Genomic DNA, 25,582 nt, shown 5'->3' on the forward strand with positions numbered 1-25,582 from the left:
GTTTTTAATACCTTGAGGAGTGCAATAGCATTCTTTCACACAGTAAAGAAGTAATAATATTAAAGTTGCTAGTTTATTTCAAAAATATTTTTATCAAAATATTTTCTTGAAAATGTGCTATTATTCTATAAGTTCGTCCTATTGCACTTCAATAATTATCACATTGAAAGCTTATAGAACATGATTTTCGTCATTAAAGAATATTACGCTCTCCTTTCTGTATTCCATGGGTTAAATTGTACATTTGAAACTTTGCAAACAAAATATGTTTCAAAGGAATCCAGTTATTTTTAAAACTTCAAAATTTCATGAAGACTGCAGATTTTTTCTCTCTCTCTTGGTTTGTCTTCAAACTTGGCAGCAAACCTTCCTTGTTCCATGAGATGTTTATGTGAGAACATTTGAGAAATATATTTCCATCATCCACGGCGTATTTCCAATTAGGTTTTTGGCACTTAAACAAAATATGCTTTGTGCACATTTTTGCGGCTGGGCAAAAGCTAAATAGAAGTACTGTGCTTTTGATCTCTTTAACTTTTACATTCAATTGTTAATTTGTTTTTATTATGAAGCAGAGTTAAAGAATGTTGAATTGTTAGCCTGTTAACAAGGGACCCCCAGATGCACAAAATCAACCTTAACTGAACAACTCTAGGAAGGCAAGCGAAAAAAAAGACTGACGTAGCTCGTGGCTCTATTACTACACGATTGATCTATCGTGGCTTTTCCGCCGTGAGCTAAGTTTTAAAAAAAAGGCTGGAGATATTGTCAGATTGGACAAATGTCCTGCGAGTGACAAGGCAGAATTTTTACATATTTATAGGTGATAACAAAGTACAGCTCTGTGGGAATTTTGCCATCAAATAGTTGTCCGGGAAGGAGGAACTTGCTTTGTAGACTGTCCAACTGGCTGGGGAAAAAATAATGAACGTTTATCATTTTATCATACAAGATGCATTACTTTACATTTAGTGTTAAGAAAGTAGAGTTTTTAAATCTACTATAAAAGGATTCATGCTATTGGCTTGTGGCTCTGCAAAGCTCTGTATTGAAACTTTTCAATTTCTAAATTGGGATGTTGATAATGAATGTTCATCAAGTGTCCTCCCAGAGTGGAAGTCGCTATAGAAATGCGAGTTGTTGTTGTTAATACATTATTAAAGAAGAATTTCAATTTGTTTTGCACGAGAAGCTTTGTAACCCTTCCACTGGGTACTTTCAATCTGGGCAGCCAAATGGTGGGAACTCAAGTAAAACAGACAGTGTCCTGGACTACTTCAATAAAAAAATGTACCTGTGTGTTATTCAGAGATGTAATATACTCACTTTGAACCATTGGGTATTAATGGGCCAAATGAAGAAAATGTCCACTATTTTCAACAGACTGAAATAGCATTATTGATTCTGATGTTAAATTTCGACCTGCGCTTAAAAACTACTGGAAATATACTTGTTGAACAATTTCTTTCATCACATGTTCTTCAGATTATAGTTCAGATTGTACTTCACATTTATAGTTAAAATGGAACACTGAAGACCACCATGAGATTAAGCCTTGTATGTTTATAAAGTTTGCCGCTTTTGTACTGTGCGAGTGAATGGGTTCAATATTATTTTGTGGCTTAGGGCCTGAAATCATTTAGCATTTTGCAGTGGTGTCATGGTGCAATAGCAACACATCATTGGTGGGCAGCATTCTCTTCTGTTATCCTACCCATAACATGGAATTCAATGAAGGGAATACAATTATGGTCTGCCATCTGTACCTTTGAATAGCTGAGAACTCCCTGCATTGTGTCATTTTGCTTCTTGCTATTTGTCCTCCAGATAGGAAATACACATTTCCGCGGCATTCAGAACCATCTCCTCACCAAAAATCGGCCGTGATGTGACACTGATGTGACACACAGATATTGATTTAAATTAAATTACGTTACCATTCAGATTTGTGAATTTGCTAATAATGTTTTATGTTATATTGCAGTGATTTTAACACTAATGCAAAATGTAAATATAATTTCTACTGAGTAAATTCAATGTGGGATTTTATTATTTTTATTAAAATGTCCCACTTATTTTTGTTTAAAAACTAGAGTTCATGTTTTGCAAAAATGTTCATTGCTGAAATAGATCAGTAAATTCATATTCTTATTAAAGTATAGGAATGGTTATATTTACTATCTTTTAAATTTATATTTCTACATTTGTTTAAATATATTTTAACATTAAATCTAAATAATATTAATATTTATTATTATTAAATATATTTTTGGTTTGTGTTAAGCAATAGTTCTATTTAAATATTAAAGGTCTGATTTAGTGCTTTTGGCACTGGCACTAATTTGCAGATTGCACAAGAGAGAAAATGTATTTTGTGTTATTTGTGAAATACATACAAATAAAAGCAAGTTATATTCCAAGGGGAATAAGCACAAATAATTGCTTTTATAACCTTCCCTCAGAATGAGACGGCAATTTTGTTTAGCTGAGATATCTCTATTTATATATTTGGAAACACTGAATACTCAAAACAGTAAGATTATCCACTAACCACAGGTCTGTTGTCTCTTTATATATCATCTAACAAAAATATTATAATTAGTTGAGGAAGGCAAGGGAAAGGTTTTGTTTCAATTTTTGAGTTGGATCAGTTTTCTGATTTGTTTATTTATTTTGCACAAGTTTAATACAACAAAGCATTATATTTTCTGCGATGAAACACGATAAATTTGCACTGTAATTGCTGAGTAAAGCATCACCGTCACTGGAATACTGTGTAAATATTGTACCAATGTAATCCAGGCTCTGTTTCAATGTTGTTTGTTTAAATGTATTAAAAGCATTTTACTCCTATTCTTTTAACTTGAAGAACAAAAATGTTCATTGCTCAAATATAGAGTTGTAAATTCATATTCTTATTGAAGTTAATAATAGAAATGTTAATAAATGTACAAGCTTTATTCATCAGTTTGTTTGAAATATGTAGGTAATTCCAACCAATTCAATTGAAGGAAAAATATATTTGTATATATTGGTGCAGGTTGTTTCATAAAATGCAATTCTACTGAATCATTCAATTTCTGTCCTTCAAGAAAAAATGTGGCAGTTTATTTATTAACATTATACTGAGATAAATCTTCGAATTTAGATTGACAGTCCGTGAATGTGGAAAAGTGAAATGAATTACTTGGATTTAGCATTATTTCTTAGCAGATAAACTGTCCACTTGGTAACTGCAAATGGAAGTTTTTTTCTTATAATGCACATTTTAAGGGATAAAAAGAAAAAGGTATGTAAATGAACTGCATTTGTTTGTATTCAGGACAAATACACTCATCTTTCAGCACATTCTGCTTCATACTGAAATGATGGCTAAACGTATATGCACTCTTCAAACAAGGTAAACTGCACAAATACTGGCTTTAAATACAATTATTACTGGTTATAAAATTAGGATATTTGGATTGCCTTCAATGTGCTTTACTACAAGGAATATAAAAATAACTAAAATTACACAGCATTTGGGCCTAATCTTATGTGTTTTTAATGTTATTTTTTAAAGCTAAAAGAATAATCTGTGTGCAAATCTACTTCTTGTTACAATGCCACTTTTCCCAGCTATATTGCACTCAACTGCACGACCGTTTTAAATAAAATTTCTATTGGTGTACTTACAGGTTCACTTTGGCAATCTTTTTGCAAATGCACAATTCAATGTTTACACATACTGAAATAATCTCATTCATTTCTACTTTTGCACAAATAGACCTTTTGTAACTTCAGGAAATTGCAACTGGACTGTCTTCGGCAAACAATTCTGATATCTCTCCATATATAAAAAGTTATACAACAAATTTATTCCCCCAATATCAAGATGATGTATCTATCTATGATAGGTCAAATTCAGACAATTCTGTATTGTTTGAAATAATGTAATACAAAACTATGTATGTGATTTATGTACAAGGAAAATGTAATAAATATAGTTCACTTAAGTTTAATAACCATCATATTGATGCGATTTTGTGCCATTTAATGCCATGTGGTTATCAATGTAAATATGTAGGAATAAGATGAGCTAGCATTTTTTTAAAATTAATTTGAATACATATTGTTTTATAATGGAAGTGTATAACAAAACAAAGTAATTAGACGGAGATCTCCAACCAATTTTCATGGGAGTCCAAATTTGTGCCATGCACTACAGTGTAATCCAGCAAAACACAAAACAAATATGATTCATTTAAACTGGTCTGCTTGTATGAATTAAGAAAATTACCAATTATCTTTATAAAACAAACTGTAAAAACAGTATTATATCTAATGATAAGAGCATAGATCTGTATGAAAGGAAACTAATTCAGCTTGTACTAAATTAGTATAACACTCCATTGTGCACAGAGCTTAGGTTACATGGAGACATCCCTAACTATAGGGGAGGGGGACCTTTGGAAACGTGCATGAAAAACAAGAGAGATAAAGAGATAGAAACCCTGTCTGTATAAATTCTGATATTCATTGTTTTTTTAAAAAACATGTTCAGAAAATCCAGGCAAATTTAAAAATTCTAATAACATTTATTTTGTGACAATCTGATAGGTAGCACTTTACAATTTTGCCATTACTGTAAATAATAATGAGCAAAAGATTAAGCAAGTAGTTATAAACAGAGCTGCTGTGGCAACACCGCAATTTTTTTCATGTAAACCAAAGGAAATATTCATGTCCCATATGATTTTGATGAACAGCTCAAAAGGATAATTAGACCAGGACTTTTCACTATCGTTCTTCCCATCTCGCGCACTTGCTTGCCCACCAAATGTGAAGTGTTCGCCTGTTCCCTCAAATGTGATGGTTGTTGAACTTATTTTTAGTGTCATTTGATAAGCTTCTCTGCTCGCAGAGAGACATCCCACTGACCCAGCCACTGGTCATTGTCTATACCAGTTCACATCAAAGTAGGCGCGCTTTGTCAGGTTTCGACTCGAATATCCATTTTGCATCTCAAGTACAGTATCGAAAGTGACTGCATCATTCGAGCTTTTTTTCAGCTGCTGCTTTTTTCTCCCCCACAGTGTTTCCGCTCACACTGACATCATTTGGGATTGTCGTGTTGACAAGACGGTTGGAAAATATTGCATTAAATATATTATTCCTCAATATTTGGGAAGGGGCTACAAAAGGAATAAAAAACTTGATATTTTGGCTAGAAATAGGGTACCTATTTCTCTATTGTATATAACCAGTGTAAAGTACCTTTTAAAATCCAAGCAAAGCAGATACGGTAATAGGTCATTCAATGTCAAAAGGCATAAAAAAGATGAGCAAAATCTTCACAGGCTGCTGCTTGCTGTTGCCTTTAATTATATTAATTAAACTTTGAAATTCTCATGCAAAGAGAGTTGCTGGCTTGTGACACTGCCGAGCCCTTGGAGATTTGAAGAATGGGAGAATACCAGCATACACAACCTTGGGTTGTAACAGGACTGCTCCGTTCTATTTTATTTATTTCTTTGTTTAATAAAAGTAAGCAGATCAGTGAGTGTGCCCTAATATGATGACGTTTTATGCGCTACTGAACACAAGACCAGAGGAATGGCAAAACACCAGCCACTATCCCAGGGCCTCCGAACATCACCGTCTCAATTTCTGCAGAAGATCTTTGGTTATAGGCTGTGCTGCTATAAGATAACGCTCTATTAATTCTCTTTCCCTGGAACATAATGAAAGAAAGGTGTCTTCAAAAACTAAAGGGCAAAGTCTAGCTGATTCCTATACCTTGGGGCATCCTGTCTACATTTTGTCATGCGTGTGCACTTTTCAGTGGAAAATGACAAGATTTACAGTCAGAAGGCTCCCGTAAGGCATTGTAAAGTGGTGAAGTTGGAAAGATTTTGTGATGTGACATCGCCAAAAGGCAATGAACTTTTGCACTGAGTAGGCCTGGTGGGATTGCTGCTCCGCCTGTGGCTAATAGGCTCTATTTTGACAATACACTCTGTCTGTAAAATTTGGTTATCCAAAACAGCACACTGTGGGCAAACCACAATCGCACTGGAAAGAAAGTTCTAAGTGACCATAAAATGGTAAGAATTGATGGATTTTCTTGTGTGCTTGTTTTGGGTTTCTGCCGTTGCTGAGGTGTCATTACACTGGGTGTGTTAATTGCGGTGAAAAGCAGATAGAGAGATCATCCGTGAAGTTATCTCGGTATACTTCTCGTAGCGGAGTACTGAGGAAGGAATGTTCGTCATTCCAGCTGCAGTTTTGTGACAAGAGCAAATCCAAAGCACAGCAGAGATGATTTATTTCATATATTAGAAGAACCTTTTGCGTAACGTGGTAAATATCCATTAAGAGTGCGGATCCCTGCACAGTTCCTCAGCAGGTAATACAGATAATGATGTGACTCAAGCTTCACCGACTTCACTCTCCCTAAACTCGGTTGAAGTTTATGCACCGGCCCTGCAAAGACAGAAACAATAACAGTGAGTAATATGATGTATAACAATACATATTATATAAATAACTAAGAGCTAAAGTGGAACGTAATCATGTTATTAATATATAAATAATTAGAATAGTTAGTATCCTTAAATAAAATACACTAGTGATGCTCCAATTGTAACCAATAACCTGGGTGCAACAGCAATCATTTCCCCAGTTTTACACAACCCCAGAATGAAACCAAATAACTAATTTTATATTATGGTGAACTTTATTTCAGATCCTGTTACATGTAACTTGAGTCTTTAGAACTGATTCTGCTCTTCATTTCATACGTTCCTAATTGTTAGTTATCATTCGATTATATACCTTCAGGCTACGTGACTAAATGCCAAAAAAACTATGAAAATAATAGATAAGCAACTTATAATAATGAAAATAACTTTCAGAAGACCAGGTGGTGCAGAAGGTTATAACATTATATTTTCACCTGAAAGATTATGGGCTACGTTCAGCTCAGATTGCTCAGCTAAAAGTCTCCTTTAATGACTAAGTTGTCAATTGCAACCCAAGGCCTGGAATTCTTCCTAGTGCTAAAATGCACTTTTGGAAAATTCTTAAATTCAGTCATAATTTAAAAGATAGTTTTATTCCATTCTATTTAAGAATTACAGAAAACCGGTTTCCAAATTCTGACTGAAATTAAGATTGTTTTCCAAAATTCCAGGCAGCCCTAAATTGTAAGTCAATGGTATTAATGCTAAGACCATGAACAACAACAAAATTACATGTGTATAGCGCCTTTCACGTCAGGAGGACGTCCCAAGGCGCTGAAACAGTTCAGGCATCTATTTCTAAGTGGATGAGTGTCCACAGCATAAAGGAGAGCTAATAAATGAATATTAAACTACTCGGAAAGACCACAGGGATGCTGCTGGGAGAAGATGGAATGTCACACGGGTGCAGTAGGGGGTGCTCTTTTGGAGTTGGGAGGTCCATGGACTTTAGCCATGGTAAATCTCGCTCAGCGGTGCTTGATGTTCACACTGTTGCTCAAGAAAACAAAAGTCCATTGATCTTCCCTTTGATGAACGTAATATTGATATTCCTGAAAAATTCAGAAAGCATGTTTTGGTCTTGTTAAGGATGTGGAATGCTTTTTTCTAATTGTACTCTGAGGGATTTCAGGTATGTACAAAGCCTTGAAAGGGAAGAATTTTAATGAAAGAGCATGTTTTTTTTCTTAAACTTAAATGTTGACATTGTAATCTAATGCAGTACATAAAAACATTATCAGTCTAGTGAACCTAGAAAATCTAATGATAATAATTCTTATATTTGACAAAGCGCCCTTTCACATTGAAAGACGTCACAAAACGCTTCAGAGGATACACTGTAAAGTGAGGTGATTTTGTATTTTGGGGGCAAAATTTGCACACAGCAACATTCCATAAACAGCCATGAAGTGACTGCCCAATTTTATTTGGGGGATTGTTTGCCAGGATACTGGGAGAAACTCCTCAAAATAATGTGTATGCACTTCAGGCATTGGCTTCACTATGGAACTATGTCAAATATAAGGACTATTTTATTAATCTGACATTTTATCCATCATAAAGGTCTCCACAGTTAACAGGATGGAATTTAGTCAAGATGACCAAAGTTATGATGAAGTAGAAGCAGCCAACAGAAATCAAAACCTTATAAATTAAGCATATTGGGAGCCAACAATACTGACAGCTGATATATCGAAGCAGCTTTTTACAATGGTGACTACATTTGAGGTGCTGCAGAAGAACCGAGAACCTTGGCATTATATTTTTGAGCACCCTGTACTCATCCACATAGCATTAGCTTGCACCTGTGATGTATACAGGATTTAAGTGCTTGGATAAACGTATGTAGGATTAGTACTGATTTCTCTTGATTGCAGAAACAAAACAGTTGGGCACTGCCACAAAGGAACAGTACAGAGCATCAGAGACTTAGTTTACAAGGGAGGATACAGTGAGAGAAGAGTCAACAGCAACAACAACACTTTTGAGGTTTATGGGGCAACTGTTTCTTCTTGTTGTTTAGGAATGAGCTTGATGGGCATTTACATAATCTGTCAAATAATAATCCTTGCATTTGATATAGTGGCTTATCTTTGAGATGTCTTCACAGAATATACTGCAAAGTGAATTGTTTGTATATTTTGTGGGAGAAGTAGGGAAATTAGTTTCTACAGATGGTGAAGATGCATATCAAGGACAACAGAGTGAAATTCTCATGTCTGAAGTGATAATTAGGACCATATAACATTGTTGAAAAGTGTTATACCAACATTTCTTTAATTATAAACATGTCTTGAAGTGAATACCACCCATATCCCCACGCCTGGACTGTGCTACAATGGTTTGGCACAGAGCCAGTCAAGTTCTCTGAGGATCTGCCATCCATGATCACTGCATTTCATGGAGTCTAGTCATGGAGTCACACTGAAAGTCAATTTAATATTCCAACTGAGCAAAAGTCCAATCTGTTCCATAAAAGTTATTTTTTACTGGGCATAGTATTCCTGACAAATTATGGACAATCTATCATTAAGTAGATTTTAACTTTTGCTAGTAATTTTAAACGTAATATTTTGGATTTATACATAGTGTAATATTTTTAATTACACACTTAACCTACAGCACCATTTTTATATGGTATGAGGAGGAGAAACACAAAAATCAATATATTATATTCCTATATAGTAATAATCCTTGCATTTGGTATAGTACTTTTCATATACTATGCCCCAAAACTCTGGAACACTCTTCCTCTATTCCTCCCTTCCCCATCTTCAGGTTGTGCTTCCTCTTCAACTGTGCCTACGGTCACTGTCAAGCTCTGGAATGCTACCCTGCCTGAGGGCTGCTATATAAATGCAAGTTGTTGTTGTTAATATCTCAAAATGCTTCACAAGATTTACTGTGAAATGTACTAATAGTGTATTTGTAGACGAATGCGACAGCCAATTTGTGCACAACAATGTCACAGAAAAAGTCACAAAATGAATGACCATGTTGGGAGGATCTCTGGCAGGAACACCAGGAAAACCTCCCTTCCCTTTTTGAGTGGTGCCTTGGGATCTTTAACATCCACCTGAGCAGACAGACCGGACCTCAGTTAAACAACTCATCCGAAGGACTGCACGTCCGACAATGCAGGGTTTCCCCAACACTGCATTGGAGTGCCAGTCTTGTGTTGTGAGTGTTGAAGTCCTGACTTGGGGTTTTGGATGCCCAACCTTCTGACTCAGAGCTGAGAGTGCTAGTAACTGAGCCAGATTGACACATAATACAGGAAAGCTATTGTCGTTGACTCTGTGCAGTAGTTTAAAAACGGATATGCCAGCTTGCTCCAAACCAGGAAAGGATATATTACTAGAATTGCTCAGGAACAGTATCCTATAACTATGGAGAATGGCATTCCAAAGTGCTGCAGATTCTCGGAGATTGGCTCTAGGCAGTCTATCAACAGAGTGAAACATACGGTAGGCTTTCGCTTTCTTCCCACATGCCATTAATCTTCAACAAGAGGAGAATAAAACATGCTCCAGAATGGCATTATGAATCTGACTGAGAACATGTTTTGCACAAGCCTGCAATCGCTGTCAGTTGTACCCAAATTATTTTCCTTCTCCAGATCTACTAATAGTAGACACCTTGATTTTGAAAGTATTTACTCTTTCTTGTTCCTATGTGCATTATCCTGCATTTAAATCTATTTGTCAGCTTTTGACCAGCTGCTTAATTGAACCAGATCCTGTTAAATGCTATTTATATATCCAACTGCTTCCCTGCACAAGTCAGATATTACTGTCAATTCCATTTAACTCAATTGCATTTGGTAAGGTCTTGTGTGGCACCTTATCAAATGCCTTCTCAAAATCTATATCCTCCTTTAACTGTGAAATAACATTGTTTGGATTGAGAGCCAAAATACACCTTTCACAATCCCATGTTGACTCTCCCTGATTTGTGCATATTTATACAGTTACTCTGTGGTGATGGATTCCAGCAATTTTTCCATAATTTATGTTATCGTTACTTCCTTGCTTCTTGAATAATGGAGGCATATTTGCTACCTCCACTTCTCAAATCCAGTGAGCCTTAAAAAAATGTAACTAATTCATCTAGAATTTCTTCACTTACTTCTTTTAAACTATCTGGATCAGGAGATTTATCTGACTTCAGTCCCGCTAGTTCACCCATCAAAATATTAATATTTATGTTAAGACTATTCAGTTTCTCCCCTTCACTAAACTTTCACTCAGTAAAGTTTTCTCTGTATCTCTGGTATCAAATCCTTCTTCTGCAATGTAAATGCAAGCAATATATTGATTAAACATGTCTGTCTTTACCTCTACTATGGTCAGAACTATATGTTTTGGGTCCACCTATTTAACCGCTATCTTTCTCTTGATATAATTCTAAAAAGATTATCTGCAAGCTTTTTATCATATTCCCTCTTTAACCTCCTCATGGCTTTCATGATATCTTTTTGTTGCTACCTATATTCCTCCCAGTCTCCAATCTGGTCAGTATCACTTGTCATTACATAAGCCTTTTCCATCACAATATCCAATATAGCCAGGAGTGGGGAAAGCATAGCCTCCCATGATGGACGACATCTGATTTCTACACAGCCAATTCCTTTTATTATTTTAAAGATCCTATTTGAATGCTTCTTAATGTCCTCAGACCTATGGAATGTAACCCAGATTCCCCAGCCTCTTTTCAAAAATACGAACATCCCATTAATCTTCAATGATTACGTTGATTGATATTGTTAACAGCATTTTATAGATCAAAAGTCTTCATTTTCTTATTGGCTCTAAATTTTGTGAAGCAATTTTTACAATATCTTTTCCTGGTAGTTAGACACACAAAGAGTGACTTGTTTTCTAGGTATTTAGATTGCACTGGAAGGAGGGGAAAAACTAATTTGGCTCATCAAGCACATTACCTTCACAGGTAACACCAAACCCAATGAAAACAAATGAAGTCCCATAAGCCTCTTTCCATATATTAATCTAAGTGTGGAATATAAACACTGGCACAAACTGGGTGGGTCGAGTGGTTTGTTTCTGTGCTGTACAGTCTCCGTAAATCCTTGTCTAGCTCTATTTATTTCCCTGTGGCAAATTTACACGTTTAAACATTTTATTATCCAGAGATCCTCCACCGTAGCTATTTTGCGCATTCATTGTCATTGTTCATTATTAGATGTTATCAAATAATGAACAATGAAGTCCTGTAGCTCAGTAGTTAGAGATTCGCCTCGCAAGCCAGAGACCTGAGTTCGATTCCCAGTCAGGCGAAACCTTGAGCAAGTTTCCTTACACCTGATAATAATCCCTCAGAAAAAAAACCAATAATAAATTGGTCACTTCAATCCATGGCTGTTTGTGGGACACTGCTATGCACAATTGGCTGCCGCATTTCGTCCACAAATTTAGAGTCAATTCATTTTCTTCTTTTCTGTTCTTCACATTACAACCATCAGCATAGCAGTATTTCAGTTGTTATAGCAGGTATCAGGAGACACTATTCAAATCAGGTTTGCATTGATAAATCTGCTAACTGCTATAACACTAAACTCTAATTATGGCTTTATCAGTGATGTAGTGTTGGAATGTCTTAATTCAATCTTTTGAGGGTGATTTGCCTATTGTTGGTAAACTGACAGTCCTTTGCCAGATAAATATAATTCACTCCTACACTCAATATTTTCATTATACGCTCACACTGCTAGGTCACTAAATTTCCTGACCAGTTGAGAATAAGATCCCCTTGAATCTAAATCCAATGAAGACTTAATCTTCACTAAAATAGTCTAGTTAAATGAATATTTTGTAAGTAAGTACTGGTGGCAATGATTCTCTGTAGGTTTAATGAAGTTGACTGGAAGTTTCTGGTAAGTGGAACTGAAATCTTCTTGCTTGAGTTTCCCCAGTTGGGTAAGAAACTGCCAGGACCATTACTGTAGTACCATCACTGCCTGTTAGATAACTAGCAAAAATCATTGCTTTACCAACAGGTAATCATTTTGACAACCTGCTCTAAAGTCCTTTTGTTTCCTTTCTAGATTGAAGAGGCAAACATGAAATCCACAGAGTGGGTAAGATAACTGTTGTCAAGCACTTTATCATGATTTTGAAATCTCAAATTAAAAATTATTAGATCTGTATTGAAATGTTGCTACATGCAAAAGGTCAGATAGGACAAAAGGACTGCTTACAAATAAAACTGCATACGACACGAATGGATATACAGCTACTGAGTCAGAAACTAATAGGGACTTGGTTAAAAATCTATTCTGACAGATTGGTGGCCAATAGTTGGTTCATATCATATTTCCCTAGAGATGAATTCCCATGATATCCTCCTAAATAAATTGAAGCAACATGGCCTTGTCTTTATTACTAATAAGTGTTTTTAATAGCTACTTTATTGATACAATACTGGTAATTAAGCTGCGCACTCTCCCATTAGACTTTAGAGTTGAGACATGTGGAACACCCAAAGGATCAATCCATGGCCAATTGCAGATCCAAATTACCCTCTGTGATCTGCCTACTTCACTGACATTGAACGCCACTCTAATGACTGATACCCAATTCTTACATCTCATGTCCTGTATCAAGAATGGGCTAATATAAAGCTTTTCTGTTATAACCACCCTGTGATCGCACCATTTCCTGTATTAAGCAGCTTGGATAACTGTGCATTAACAAAGGGTTGACCTACAAAACACTCTGCCTTCCATGTGTTTCACGAAAATCTTTCACCCAGAACCAAAATTCTTTATCACAACTCAACCATGAATACCTCCCCAATATGAAACCAACTGGGTCTGTGTCACCACACAGTACTCGATGACTGGAACATTTAACTTCTGCTTGGATATCGTCTGAATATGCTGCTAAAAGAAATCTACATTGCACATGCTTACAACCAACCGAAGAATTCAGTGAATAGCCACTTGGTTCAATTGCCTCAGTAGCCCTCTCAAGCATGTTGGCTACATGACAGAAACAGTATCTGTGAGCTTTGCATTATACATAGACTTAACTACAATACAACAACTGCAGTATTTTTCACTGCTTTCCTCGTATTCCTCTGTATCCAATTAACAACAACAACTTGCATTTACATAGCGACATTCATGCTGGACCACGTCTCTGAGCACTTTTAAGAGCTTGATACTCCTTTTTTCTATTTCGTAGACAAAAAAGTGTTGTGATGTATAATGCTTCTGTTCCTACATTATTTATGATAACTTAATGGGAAGTTGTGAACACCGATTCTTATCTTTATACTCCCAAGCTGACAGTGTGGTGTTGAACTGTATCTTTTAGCTGCAATAAATGCAGTAATAGTCAATATGTGTATGCTGCTAAAGTCATTGCTTTTAGCTACTTTAAACATGACGAATGCGATGGTGAATATTTTATCAGGTGAAACAGAATATGAAACAAAATTTAAAGCAGAACAACTAAATTGATACGGTGAATAACACACATTAATCCAAAGCTAAAATTGTTGAATAAAAGATATGATTTCTATAATATGTTCACCATAGCATATTTAAGGAAGATAGTATAAATTCAACATTTGTTTCATGACCTTCATGAGCAAAAAATGAGTGGACGTACAGGTAAAGTGTGTTCAGTTTCAGAGCAAATGAAACCCTACTGTAAACAGTTTTATTCTAAAAGTATATTTGCCCACAAAATACAGTCACTGTACAGCGTATCTTGTGAAGCGCTTTGAGAAGCTCGATGACGAAATAACAACAACTTGCATGTAAATAGCGCCCTTCATGCCGGACGTCGTCTCAAAGAGCTTGAGATAAGGTGCAATATCAAATGTAATAATTATTTTTATATCTTTTTCTCTGGCGGTTCAGGCACCACAGAGCACTAGACCTGAATAAAATTCAGTCCAGGCAACTTAAATGAACATTGATTCTGGCAGCCGTCAGATTTCTACTCAAAATGATTTTAGGTCATCTCATCCCAGTCCCTAATGGAGGTCCACAACACAAATATTTTAGCATAACTTACCAATATCTGGGAAGCTCTAAGGATTTTGAAGTGGGAAGTGGAAACATTAATTTTATTCCTGAAATGACTAGCACATATGCAGTAAAAAATATATTTCTTCTGTGTGCACAGTGTGTACAATTATTGTCTGTTAACACTACATAAGTTACCACTTTCAATATAAATCAAACTACTATCAATGAAATTGATTGGCATTAATCTGATACAAACATGACAAAGATAGCTTTACAATATCTAACCAGCAGCTGTTGTCATTCTGTTTATGCACTATTTGGAGCAGGTTTCAATTCCTCACATTTGTTAAATGACAACATACTTTTTATTACAGGAGAAACTAACACCATTGACTTGCTACTAATTTATCATATGGTAATAATAGCATTGCAACATGTGGTCTGTTTCAGGCTAAGTGAATCTGGGCCACAGAATAAAAGCTTGTAGGTGACATTACTAATGTAGCCAGCAAAAAGCTACATTGATTCCATGCTCATCAGTCAAGAAAGCATTAACATCATCTTGACATTAAAATACTGGTATCTTTTTCCCTACCCTATGTATTTTTAAATCTTGGTTTTCAATCTATTACATTATTAGGCTCGCTTATGATATTCAGTAAGTGCTGTAGAATCACTGATAAAGCAGACCCAGGAGTGATCACTATATTAGGAATACACAATGGGGCCAACTTACTGCAATACATTTTTTATAAGATGATAAAGAAACTGCCTAAGTGCATACTTTACAAAATAACCTAGGTGAATAAACAGTCTTTGCAAAACCTGCTTTAGTTTCTTGGCTAAGGATTGTGTTGGCACAATGAGATGGAAGAAAGGAGAAATTATTTAATTATATTTAAAAATGATAATCTCACCGTAAAAGAAAGATATACCAGGAGCAGTGCGAAAATATGCTAGAATTAACATTATTTCATCATTAAGATATTCACTGCAAAGTAAGACAGTTCAACCATACAGAAAATAAAGTGCTGAATCCATACATTTATTATTAAGCTTGTGCAATTGGTGACATGAATAGCAACTGTAAAATCAGGCAAGTAACATAAAAATGCTCCATTTTCAGAACCAACTTGTCATAAAGATTGGAGAAATTGGGGCTGTTTGTCTCACTTACTGTACATTCTGTAGTTTCATTTGCTTCTTTAACAAAAAGATTCTTCATAGAGGTCACCTCACCCATGATGGCTGTTTGAAGATGGAAGGATTTTCTGAATACTGTTAAATTCAGTGGCTTAGGGGGAGCGTATTTCTTAAATGAGTTCTGGATCCTACCCTTCCAGGTAAACTGTCTAGTTATTGGTTTCCCTTTGGGTAAAACAAATACTTCCTGTTGTCTATCCTACAGCTGTCCTTTGCATTCTCAAAGTACTTTCTCAATACCATTTAAAATTTTGTATAGCTTTATAAGATCTCTTCTAAAAAAGTGAGCCTCAGGAAATTGAGCCTCAGGAAAGCAGTAGAGCTGCTGGTGCCTCGCCCCACACCCCATACTTTTCCAACAGGGAATTCCACTGAGGTCATGCAAAATCCTGAAATCTGTCTTCAAAGTAATATTGGATTGAGGCGCAGGTTACACCGAAAAGTCACTTTCTCTGACAGGGAGGCATCAGTATCCCGGTTGCTTTCTTGAAGAGTGTTTGTTCAACACTCAAACATAAAGCAAACTTAATTTAATAAAACATCTCATCATACAATGACATGTTATTGTAAATATAATCCGCAGTGTATTCAATGCTTATTTGTATGAATTAGAATCAGTTATAATTTGCCTACAAAGTACACAGTCACTACACTTTACAGTAAAACCTGTGAAGCAATTTGAGGCGTGAAATTTCCTGTCATGAAAGGTTCAATATCAAATGTAAGGATTATTAATATTATTTATCATCCAATTCCTTCATGTGGAATTCTTTTCTTTGGAAATCATTGTAAAATTAAGTGAACAAGTTGCACTGCTATAATATTTTTATTTCATATTCTCTAAATATGAAGGAACTATCTGCACAACTTTGAAACTTATAGCTTTTATTTAAAGCAGGGCAGCAATATAAAGTAGTGATTTTGTTGATGGAGAAATTTATAATTCATATTTTTGGGTAATTTTTATGTCATCACTTTCATAATGAACCAGTTACTGCAGAATCTGTGATACCCAACGATTTCAAGTAAAGCTTGTTCAGTTCTACTCAAGAAAATATACCATGCACAGCTGAAAAGCCCTGTGATCTGTGGGCAATTTCAGCAGAAGTTTCGTAATACAGCTGCAACGGAAGACAGGATGTGGCTTTCAATTGACCAGATGAACCTTTTAGCTTTTTGTTGTCGTGTAATTACATTTGGCCATGAAATGCTTCGAGAATCAATGATACAATTCCTTCCTTGTACTTCTGAATGTTTCAGTCACACAAAGACTAACAGTGTGTTTCAGTGAACAACAGATAAAATTATTTGGTTGCTGGGAAATAAAAAGTGAATTTTTTTTCTGTGATGGTAGATAATTGGAAGATGCTGACTGCAGATGTTTCCTGTTTTATAGACTATCACATTTCTCAAAATGCTCTTCCTTGGTTTCATCATAACAAATGTGTGTTGCTGCCAAGTAACAGCTCTGGGCATAGCCTCTTGCTGTTTTAAACCTATTTTCAGATAACTGCCAGTAGATTGGCCAACTCTACCTCACAGAAGGTACGGCAGGTGCAGATGGTACTAATGCATGAATGTAATCCAGGCAGATTTTCAGCATAGGGAGTCCAGATCCAAGTATCCAATGGATTGCAAATGACTGCAGTGCACTCATACGTTTCCAAGGATTACCAAGGTTAAAGAATGATAAACTGCATATCCTGCTGGGAGGAAAACATATCTGGAAATGTTTTAAATTAATTCTCAAAGTATTTTACTGAATCTAAAAGAGACTATTCATATGTACTCAAAGGAAGAATGTAAGGCGATACATCTGTGCATCACACTATTGGGAGTCAGGATGTTGTGTCCAGATGTGACATTATGTTGTACTGTTTCACCCACAAAATATATAGTCAATTCACTTTACAGTATATACTGTAAAGCGTTTTGAGACGTCTCGAAGACGCGATAAGCCACTATATGAAACGCAAGGATTACTATTATTATTCTTACTGCTCTATTATCTGAGATTCTGTACTCCATTTTTGGACACCTTGTGTTTCAGTACGATCGTACATTTATAAAACACAATTCATGCAAATTAGCTAAGAAAAACATTTCTTCTAGCTTGCACCTCATCCCCCACTTTATCGCTCTTCAAGTCCCATCGTAACACCGACCGCTTAGTCCATGCCTATGGACACCTATTCCTTCTCCACTGCTTGGCATCCTTCTCTGCCTCTGTAAAGCTCTCTGAGACATTAGTCTACATGAAGGGCAAGGCGTTGCTTTACTTTCCATCCTCTTCTGAAGATGCAGATTTATGTTGAGTTATGTTTCTAAGGGCAGCAAAACCCTGTATCTTACTTAAATAGAGTAATATTAATGTATTTAAAGTATTAAATACATTAATAATGGATAGTTATTTGGGTAGAAGGGTTGTGTGTGGGAGAGTGGAGGAGGGAGAACCGCATTTGAGCTCAGTACTACCCTCACACAACATCCACACTTGTACCTTTTCCAATAGACTCAGTGGGTAATAATCAGTAGTAGAAATCCTGGCTAACTTTTCTTCTCCACACACCTAGATACCTTGAGGTCATCAGTAGTGTCCTGATTGACATTAGCTAATTTGAACAAACGAGGAATCAAACTCTGGTCCTTTCTTAAATTTATAGCTCAATACCACATCAAAGGATATAAAGGGCAACCTCCATTGTAACGCGGTAGTTTAATAAAATTAAACCAAACATTATAACAAAAAAAAGTGTCAGCAAATAAAAAGACAACATGGCTCACTTCTGGGTGGTAAGGTCGTGGTCGATGTCATGTACAGCACTGGAAACACTTCCAAGCAGTCCGTCTGAAAGCCAAAAGTGTACTGTACGTCTGGTAACCACGGGACCCCAGGACACGCATTAAAAACAGACTCACTCTGTAGCAAGGAGCCTTATAATGGTATTTCCCTGTATTAACCCACTAACCCACTTGCAATACAATTTACCTTTATGTAGCTTCTTCATGCCGGGAGTACATCTCAAAGTGCAATTGAGGAACAGGAGTTTCAATTAGTTACAATTATTTTTCTTCGTTCAGCAGTCACAAATTTCTCAGGTTGAATATATTTCTTTAAATATGCAGTCACTACACTCGACAGAAATTGCCTGTGAAGTGCTTGGAGAAGTTTTGACTTTTTTGGCACTAGTTCAAATGCAAGGATTATCATTGTAAGTAATACTATGCACCATATAGATTGTATGCAGTTTTGGGTTATGCTCTATGCCCACTGCAAACTGAGATTTTCTTTCAATACTTATTAGATTATTGCCTACAGTGCTGTATGTTGTGGACTTTGGAAAGTATTTTTGGCAAAAAATTAGGAATCAAGCATGTGAGCAGCTTTGTAAATGACTTACCATTACCATACTAGGACATGTTTATTGAATGTGAAAGTCTGGCCTGCAGGATAATTTCCAACACCCGAAATACCATTCAGTTATTATTCAAAAGACTAAAGAAAGCTGCCCCAACAAAATGTCTACTCTAGAGAGGCAAAAAATCATGTTGTGTGTATGTGTAAAGTTGTGAACCTACACACAAGATTACACATAGGCACAGTGATTTGGCCCAGAGCTGGCCAAAGTTCCTGCAACCACCGCTGTCGTTGAGATTTGAATGGCACTTCACAGGGAGCCTGATCAATAATTCTCACATCACATTTATATTTTGTAAGGTGCAAATAGCACGACAAAATCTTAAAAATCCATCCAGGGCCATCCATAGATTAATGTTCTCTCTGCCACTTCAGCTGAGTAACCAATCTGTGCAATTTTGAGTTAAACCCTAAAACTAGTGAAATACCCAAACCAATATCAATCCTACCCAGCCGACTATGTAAATTTGCTGATCATCACACTGTAATCAGAAACAGTTAAATCTTATGATAAGAAGTGGAGACATCATAAAAAGTAACATCTGAGCACAGTGCAGGGAGAAGAACTAATTGGAGTAAGATGTCAGGGTGGAGCGTGTCTGATCAATGCAATTGGAATGCTGCTGATTATATTTACCATAGTCCTTACACTTCTATAGGGTGGCACAGAGTCAGGAACGAGTTTGCAATATTTCTGGCAATAACAGTTACTGGTGATCATGGAGAACAGCAACTCAGGCGTTTCTTGGCTTTTTTAAGTATGTGCAAACACAGCATGTCTACTCCCACCGAGTCTAATTAATACCAAGTTCTGAGAATTTCAAAAGGGAACCTTATATGGGTTGTGAGTATTACTATGGGAACAGTAAACAACACAAGCATAATGTGTGGTTGATGTTAAAATTATGCATTTCACAATTAAATATATGCATAATAGAAGTGTTGTCAATATTTAGTTGCCTGCCCTGCTTTGGATTTTCCAGAAAGCTCGTTGATAATAATAATGATATAGTGCTTTATCACTTAGTGAATTGTTATGCATTTGTAAACAACCGCAACAGCAATTTTGCGCACATCAATTTTGTTTTGGTCAGCCAGATGACTGATACATGTGGTAAGCCATCGCCATGTTTAAGAGTATCTAAACTAGCCAGAGTTCCACATATGTATGCTACCTATACATGGAAATTTCCCTTTATCTGGAATGGACTGTGGACTCTCTCCCTGGAGGGATGCACTTTGCTTGCTAAATTTGGCGTAGGTTGGCAAGAGCCAATACCTGGGGACCCCAGAGTGTGTGTTGATAATTCTTAACCAGCTGAAATCTCTCAGGTTGCCATGCCAGATTACTATCTAGCAAGTTTCTCACTCCTTGTCCAACTTTAATCAGCTTTGGTTTGGGTTTGCAGGGTTGGCAGGAGCTGAGTGGGAAGAATCCCTGCTCTCTGGTCTACCTCTTGAAATCCTGCTATTGAGCTAGGCTGTTAATGGTCTGTCATCAACAGTACCCTGAAGCACTACGGTTCTGCCTGATTCAGAAACCGGATTACCAAGACCGCAACAGAGGACTGATTGGATTCCAATACTTTGGTGCCAAGCACATCACCCTGAAGCGAGCTCAGCACCTCGGAGACCCTGCTTACTTCTCCCAAAGGAGTTGCGCACATTAACGTCCCTCAAACAGCCAGGAGGCGATTAATCTTGTTTTAAATCTGTTGGCCAGATCACGTCTCTTAAGTGTAATGGGTTATTTAACATTCATCTGAACCGGCAGATGGGACCTCGGTTTATCATCTCATTCTGATAATACAGTGCTCCCCCAATGCTGGACTGGACTATCAGCCAAGTTCAAACATTATAATAAGTGATGTCCCTAAGTTTTTCCGGTGTTGACCAATAATAAATACTCTGCAATGTGAATGACAGCACTTATAAATTACATTAGGTGCTCTACTGACAGATGAATATTGGCCAAACCAAAATAAAATGACTTCATGAAATTAATAGCGAATATTATTACAAACTACAGATACCCCGGAGTGAGTTCAAGAGCATCAATCTAATATGATGGGTTCAGTGGATTGTTAATATTGTAAAACCTGAGATTTCATCCCTCTTAGATATCCATTACACACCAAATAATGAATAAGTATATATATATTCTTCACCAATGCAGTATATGTTTAGCTTCACGTTCTCAAATATGTCTAGTGTCATAATAATACAGTGTATGTTTTCTTCATGAAATCCCATAGGATGTGTAAATAGAAAAATGAGTACATTTAACTCATAACTCAAGCTACCAAGGTATCACGCGTTCACCACAGAACACATATTCACTACATGTTACAGTATACTCTGTTGGGATTGCCTCTCAACATAAAAGGCGCTATATCAAAAGTAAGGATTATTATTATTATTAACTATTATGTTGTTTGAACATGTATTTCATACGGTTTCTGGTGTACAAAAAAAACATTGTTTTTGTTACAAAAAACAGGAATTGCCTAAGGTATGTAAATGAAGCTTATTCAAAAATGCTGCCTTTCTTTTTTATATGCTACACAATGAACTTCAGGAGAGGCTGCATAGATAAAACGAAAGAATCATGTGAACAAACTGCCACATGAAAAATGTTAATGAATTCCAGATGTAATTATGTATTTAACAATTAACCATCTTGGTATTTAATTACAACAATAAGAAACAAATAACAAATGCAATACTGGTGGAGATTTATTTCTGAAACCGACAGCAGAGGTGAGAGGAAGCATGACATTAATTTTCACGGGGCCTCACTGTGAAATGCGACAAGGATCAGTGTAAAAGAAATTATGATGAAACCTGATTCAACTCCAATCTAAAAGCCAAGGTAGCAATGTCAGTCTCATTTCCTCTCTGTGATGAAGCTAATTAAAAGCAGCCACTGGCAAATCAGGGTTACTGCAAATTGTGCAAATGTTAAAATGATCATATTTCTTTAATACAAATATAGTAAATAAATGTGTGCACTAGCACATTACTCTGTCAAGAAAATACAATGTGGAACATTGGAATACTTTATTTATTCCCAGAGAGAGACCATGATAACAGAAAATTAAAAAAATCTGGGAATTCCATCATACACAGTGTGTAGTCTCTTTATTCTTGTGGGAGTAATTGTGCGTGTGTGTGGGGGGGGGGGCGGGGGGGCGGGGGGAGAGGGGCTGGGCAGGGGCAACTATCTTATAGACTGAGCAAGCAGAGACATTAAAAGGGGAACATCAGTGTAGGCTATGTGTCAAGAAAAATCTAGCCATGTTGGATGCTGTGCAGTTGCCTTTCAACCTGCATTTTGTTTTGAAACAGCCGAATAATTGTTAACTGAGAACAGAGTAAAAGGAAAACAGTCCACCTCCAAATGGCATAAAGTTACGTTTAATTCAATGTTTCTGAGTGTATGCACTCAATTATACTTCTCGTTGCATGGTTATCTTTTCATGTGCTTTTATAAAATACCATAAAGTTGCTATACCAATTAATATAATAATCCCTGCGTATGATACATAGCACCTTATCATATCGATAAATCATCTCAAAGCAGCAAATTCACATACGAGATTGCATAAACTGCAATTAAGTGACTGACCAATTTTTTTTAGAGGATTGTTGGCCAGGACTCTGGAAGAAACTCCCTTCTCTTTTCCAACAGTGCCACAGTGACTCATGCTCAAGATGGACAAATAAATGTTGTTCATTACCCAATGTGAAAGGAATTATTATAAATGCAAGTTGTTGTTATGATCTCAATTCTCCAGCTTATTGACTGCAATCCACAGAGGAATGTTCTGACAAATAAATGTAGAAATATGTTTTTGTTTCACGATAAAGCAGATGTAAAACGATAGGAAACAAACAATGTAATCTCAATTTGATAAATTACAAACGGGAAGGTTACGAAACTTAGAAGTCTTAACCCCTTTTGAAAAAAAACATATCTGCAGCCCTATCCACCCATCGGAGGGGTGGGTGGGCGGTCAACCATTTAGCCATTCTGCCCAGTTCTCCTGAATTCCAATACAGTTGTCCCTCTGTCTCCCCGCTCAACAAGCCTGACTTCTAACCTATCTTTTCAAATATGGTTTCTGTTAACTTTCCCTCTTCCCCCTACTAACCCTCACCCCCGATCCCCCAGCTCACCTCCTTAAGCTTAGGCAGTGTGAAAAGCTTTGACAATGTGAAAGGCACTACATAAATAGAAATTGTCGTCGTTTACAAATTCATACAATTTTAGATTTTAATATTAAATTCTATCACTTTTCTTTCTGCTCCTTTTCCAACTAAATTCTATATTTTGGAATGTGGCCTTTGATTCTTTTTGTGTTTAGTTCAATGTTTGCCAACCTGCCACCATTGCCACAGTGAAAACTGATGGACTGCAGCCTCCCATGGAATCTGCAACCAGGTAAAATGGTTGTGTTCCCAAAATCCTCATCAGAAATGGATAGTGGAGGTTACAAAAGAACAGGATAATGTTATTACATAGAATTACACAGAATATATAGCACAGAAACAGGCCATTTGGCCCAACTGGTCTAGCATTTATGCTCCACATGAGCCTCAACTAAGCCTATCAGCATAACCTTCTATTCCTTTCTCCCTCATGTACCTATTTAGTTTCCCTTTAAATGCATCTATGCAATTCACCTCAACTTCTCCTTGTGGTAGCATTTTCCACATTCCCACCACTCTCTGGGTAAAGAAGTTTCTTCTGACTTCCCTATTTGATTTATTGGTGACTATTTTATATTGATGGCCTCTGGTTTTGGTTTCCCCCACAAGTGGAAACAGCTTCTCTATATCTACCCTATCAAAGCCTTTCATAATTTTAAAGACCCTTTTTTAGGTCACCCTTCACACTTCTCTTTCCAAGAGAAGAGTCCAAGCATGTTCAACCTTTCCTGATAGGTATAACTTCGCAGTTACAGTATCATCCTTGTAAATCTCCTTTGCACCTTCTCCAGTGCCTCTATATCCTTTCTATAATATGGGGACCAGAACTGTAACACAGTACTCCAATTGTGGTCTCACCAAGGTTCGATATAAATTTAGCATAACTTCCCTGCTTTTCATTTTTATTCCTCAAGAAATGAACCCCATCACTCAGTTTGCTTCTTTTATGGCCTTATCAACCTATGTGAATAGATGTGAATAAAAAATATAAAGCACAAAGGAACAAGCTAGTCTAGTGGGGCCCAGAAATCCTCATGTTGTTAGGCTTAAGATCACTGTATTAAAATTTAAATTTGAAAAATGTGTGGCATTTTGGAATATGGTTTTCAAATTCAGTTGCAATTTGTAGGATGATTTTCTGCAGCGCTGAAAAAGGACTGCAGAAAATTAGCTTCCAAATTAAGACACTTTCTAAAAATTATACGCAATCTTAAATCTTAATACAAATGATTGAAAACCTTAAGAACATGAAAAATGTTGTGTCCCAGTACACTGCAGCAAAGTCCGTACACCTTTTAAGCAACATTATATCACATTAGTTGCTAGGAAATGTGATGTGATATTAGGTCACTGTCTTGAACTCAGGTAATGATGACAGAATAGACAATTTTGTAGTGCTAACCAAATGAAGTAATGACTCTTACTTTACTCAAATTCACAAATATGCAATAGTCGTCTAAATAACCTTTAAAATTCATTATGAAAGTGTTGAAGTTTCAAAATATCCATTGCCAAGGTTAGGAATTCAGAACATTCAAACACAATCCTTCGTTGACAACCACATAACATTTCACTCTCATGTAGATGAGATCACTTTGCCATTATAAATCTCAATTTGAAACACACACCAATGGGTGTACAGATGTTTTGTTGCAGTAAATCCCTAAATAAAAATAATAGAATTAAACACACTTCGAGAAATTATTTACTGTTCAGATCCATTCATTGTAATACTCATACTGCTGACTTTGTCTTATAATGATTCCCCATGTTTTCAGGACAAACCTCTGATGGAACACAAACCTGTCAAACTATTAAAAAAAAAACTTACAGGTGTTTTAATCACCTCCTACTTCTTCAGTCCAATTAAATGCAGTTGATATTACTCATGAATATTATAATCATGTAAATGTTCTATAAAGGCATCAGTAATATTTAATGGAGCATAATTATGACAAATTATCTCACCTTGTAATGTGCATTTCCCATGTGAAAATTAACAGCACGTTTGCATTAGAGATAAGCTATTGGAAAGAAACACTGAGACTAGCATGTCAGGGACTCTACAAAGAGATACTAATTCACTGGAAATAATGGACAATATTCCTCTGTAATTCCTTATGAATAGAGGATTACTGAAGTATATTTATTTATATTTATTCATCTTTGATAATATACTCCAACATGTTATTATAATTGTGATACTGTTTATTAAATATTTTAATTGTTTTACATTCTTCTGAACAA

The 25,582-nt window shown here is 36.2% G+C and overlaps 1 protein-coding gene across 1 annotated transcript in view; it reads right to left on the bottom strand.

Annotated features, from left to right (window-relative positions):
- Window positions 1-4,557: 4,557 nt before the first annotated feature.
- The window catches only part of antxr2a (ANTXR cell adhesion molecule 2a), a 112,995-nt gene continuing 91,970 nt past the window's right edge, over window positions 4,558-25,582 (bottom strand). The window contains exon 17 of the mRNA XM_042340101.1: window positions 4,558-6,465. Within this exon, the coding sequence (XP_042196035.1) occupies window positions 6,436-6,465 (30 nt within the window). The 3' untranslated portion in view covers window positions 4,558-6,435. The remainder of the gene's footprint in view (window positions 6,466-25,582) is intronic.

This window comes from Callorhinchus milii, unplaced genomic scaffold, assembly GCF_018977255.1.
Source record: "Callorhinchus milii isolate IMCB2004 unplaced genomic scaffold, IMCB_Cmil_1.0 Scaffold1, whole genome shotgun sequence".
Taxonomy (NCBI): Eukaryota; Metazoa; Chordata; class Chondrichthyes; order Chimaeriformes; family Callorhinchidae; genus Callorhinchus; species Callorhinchus milii.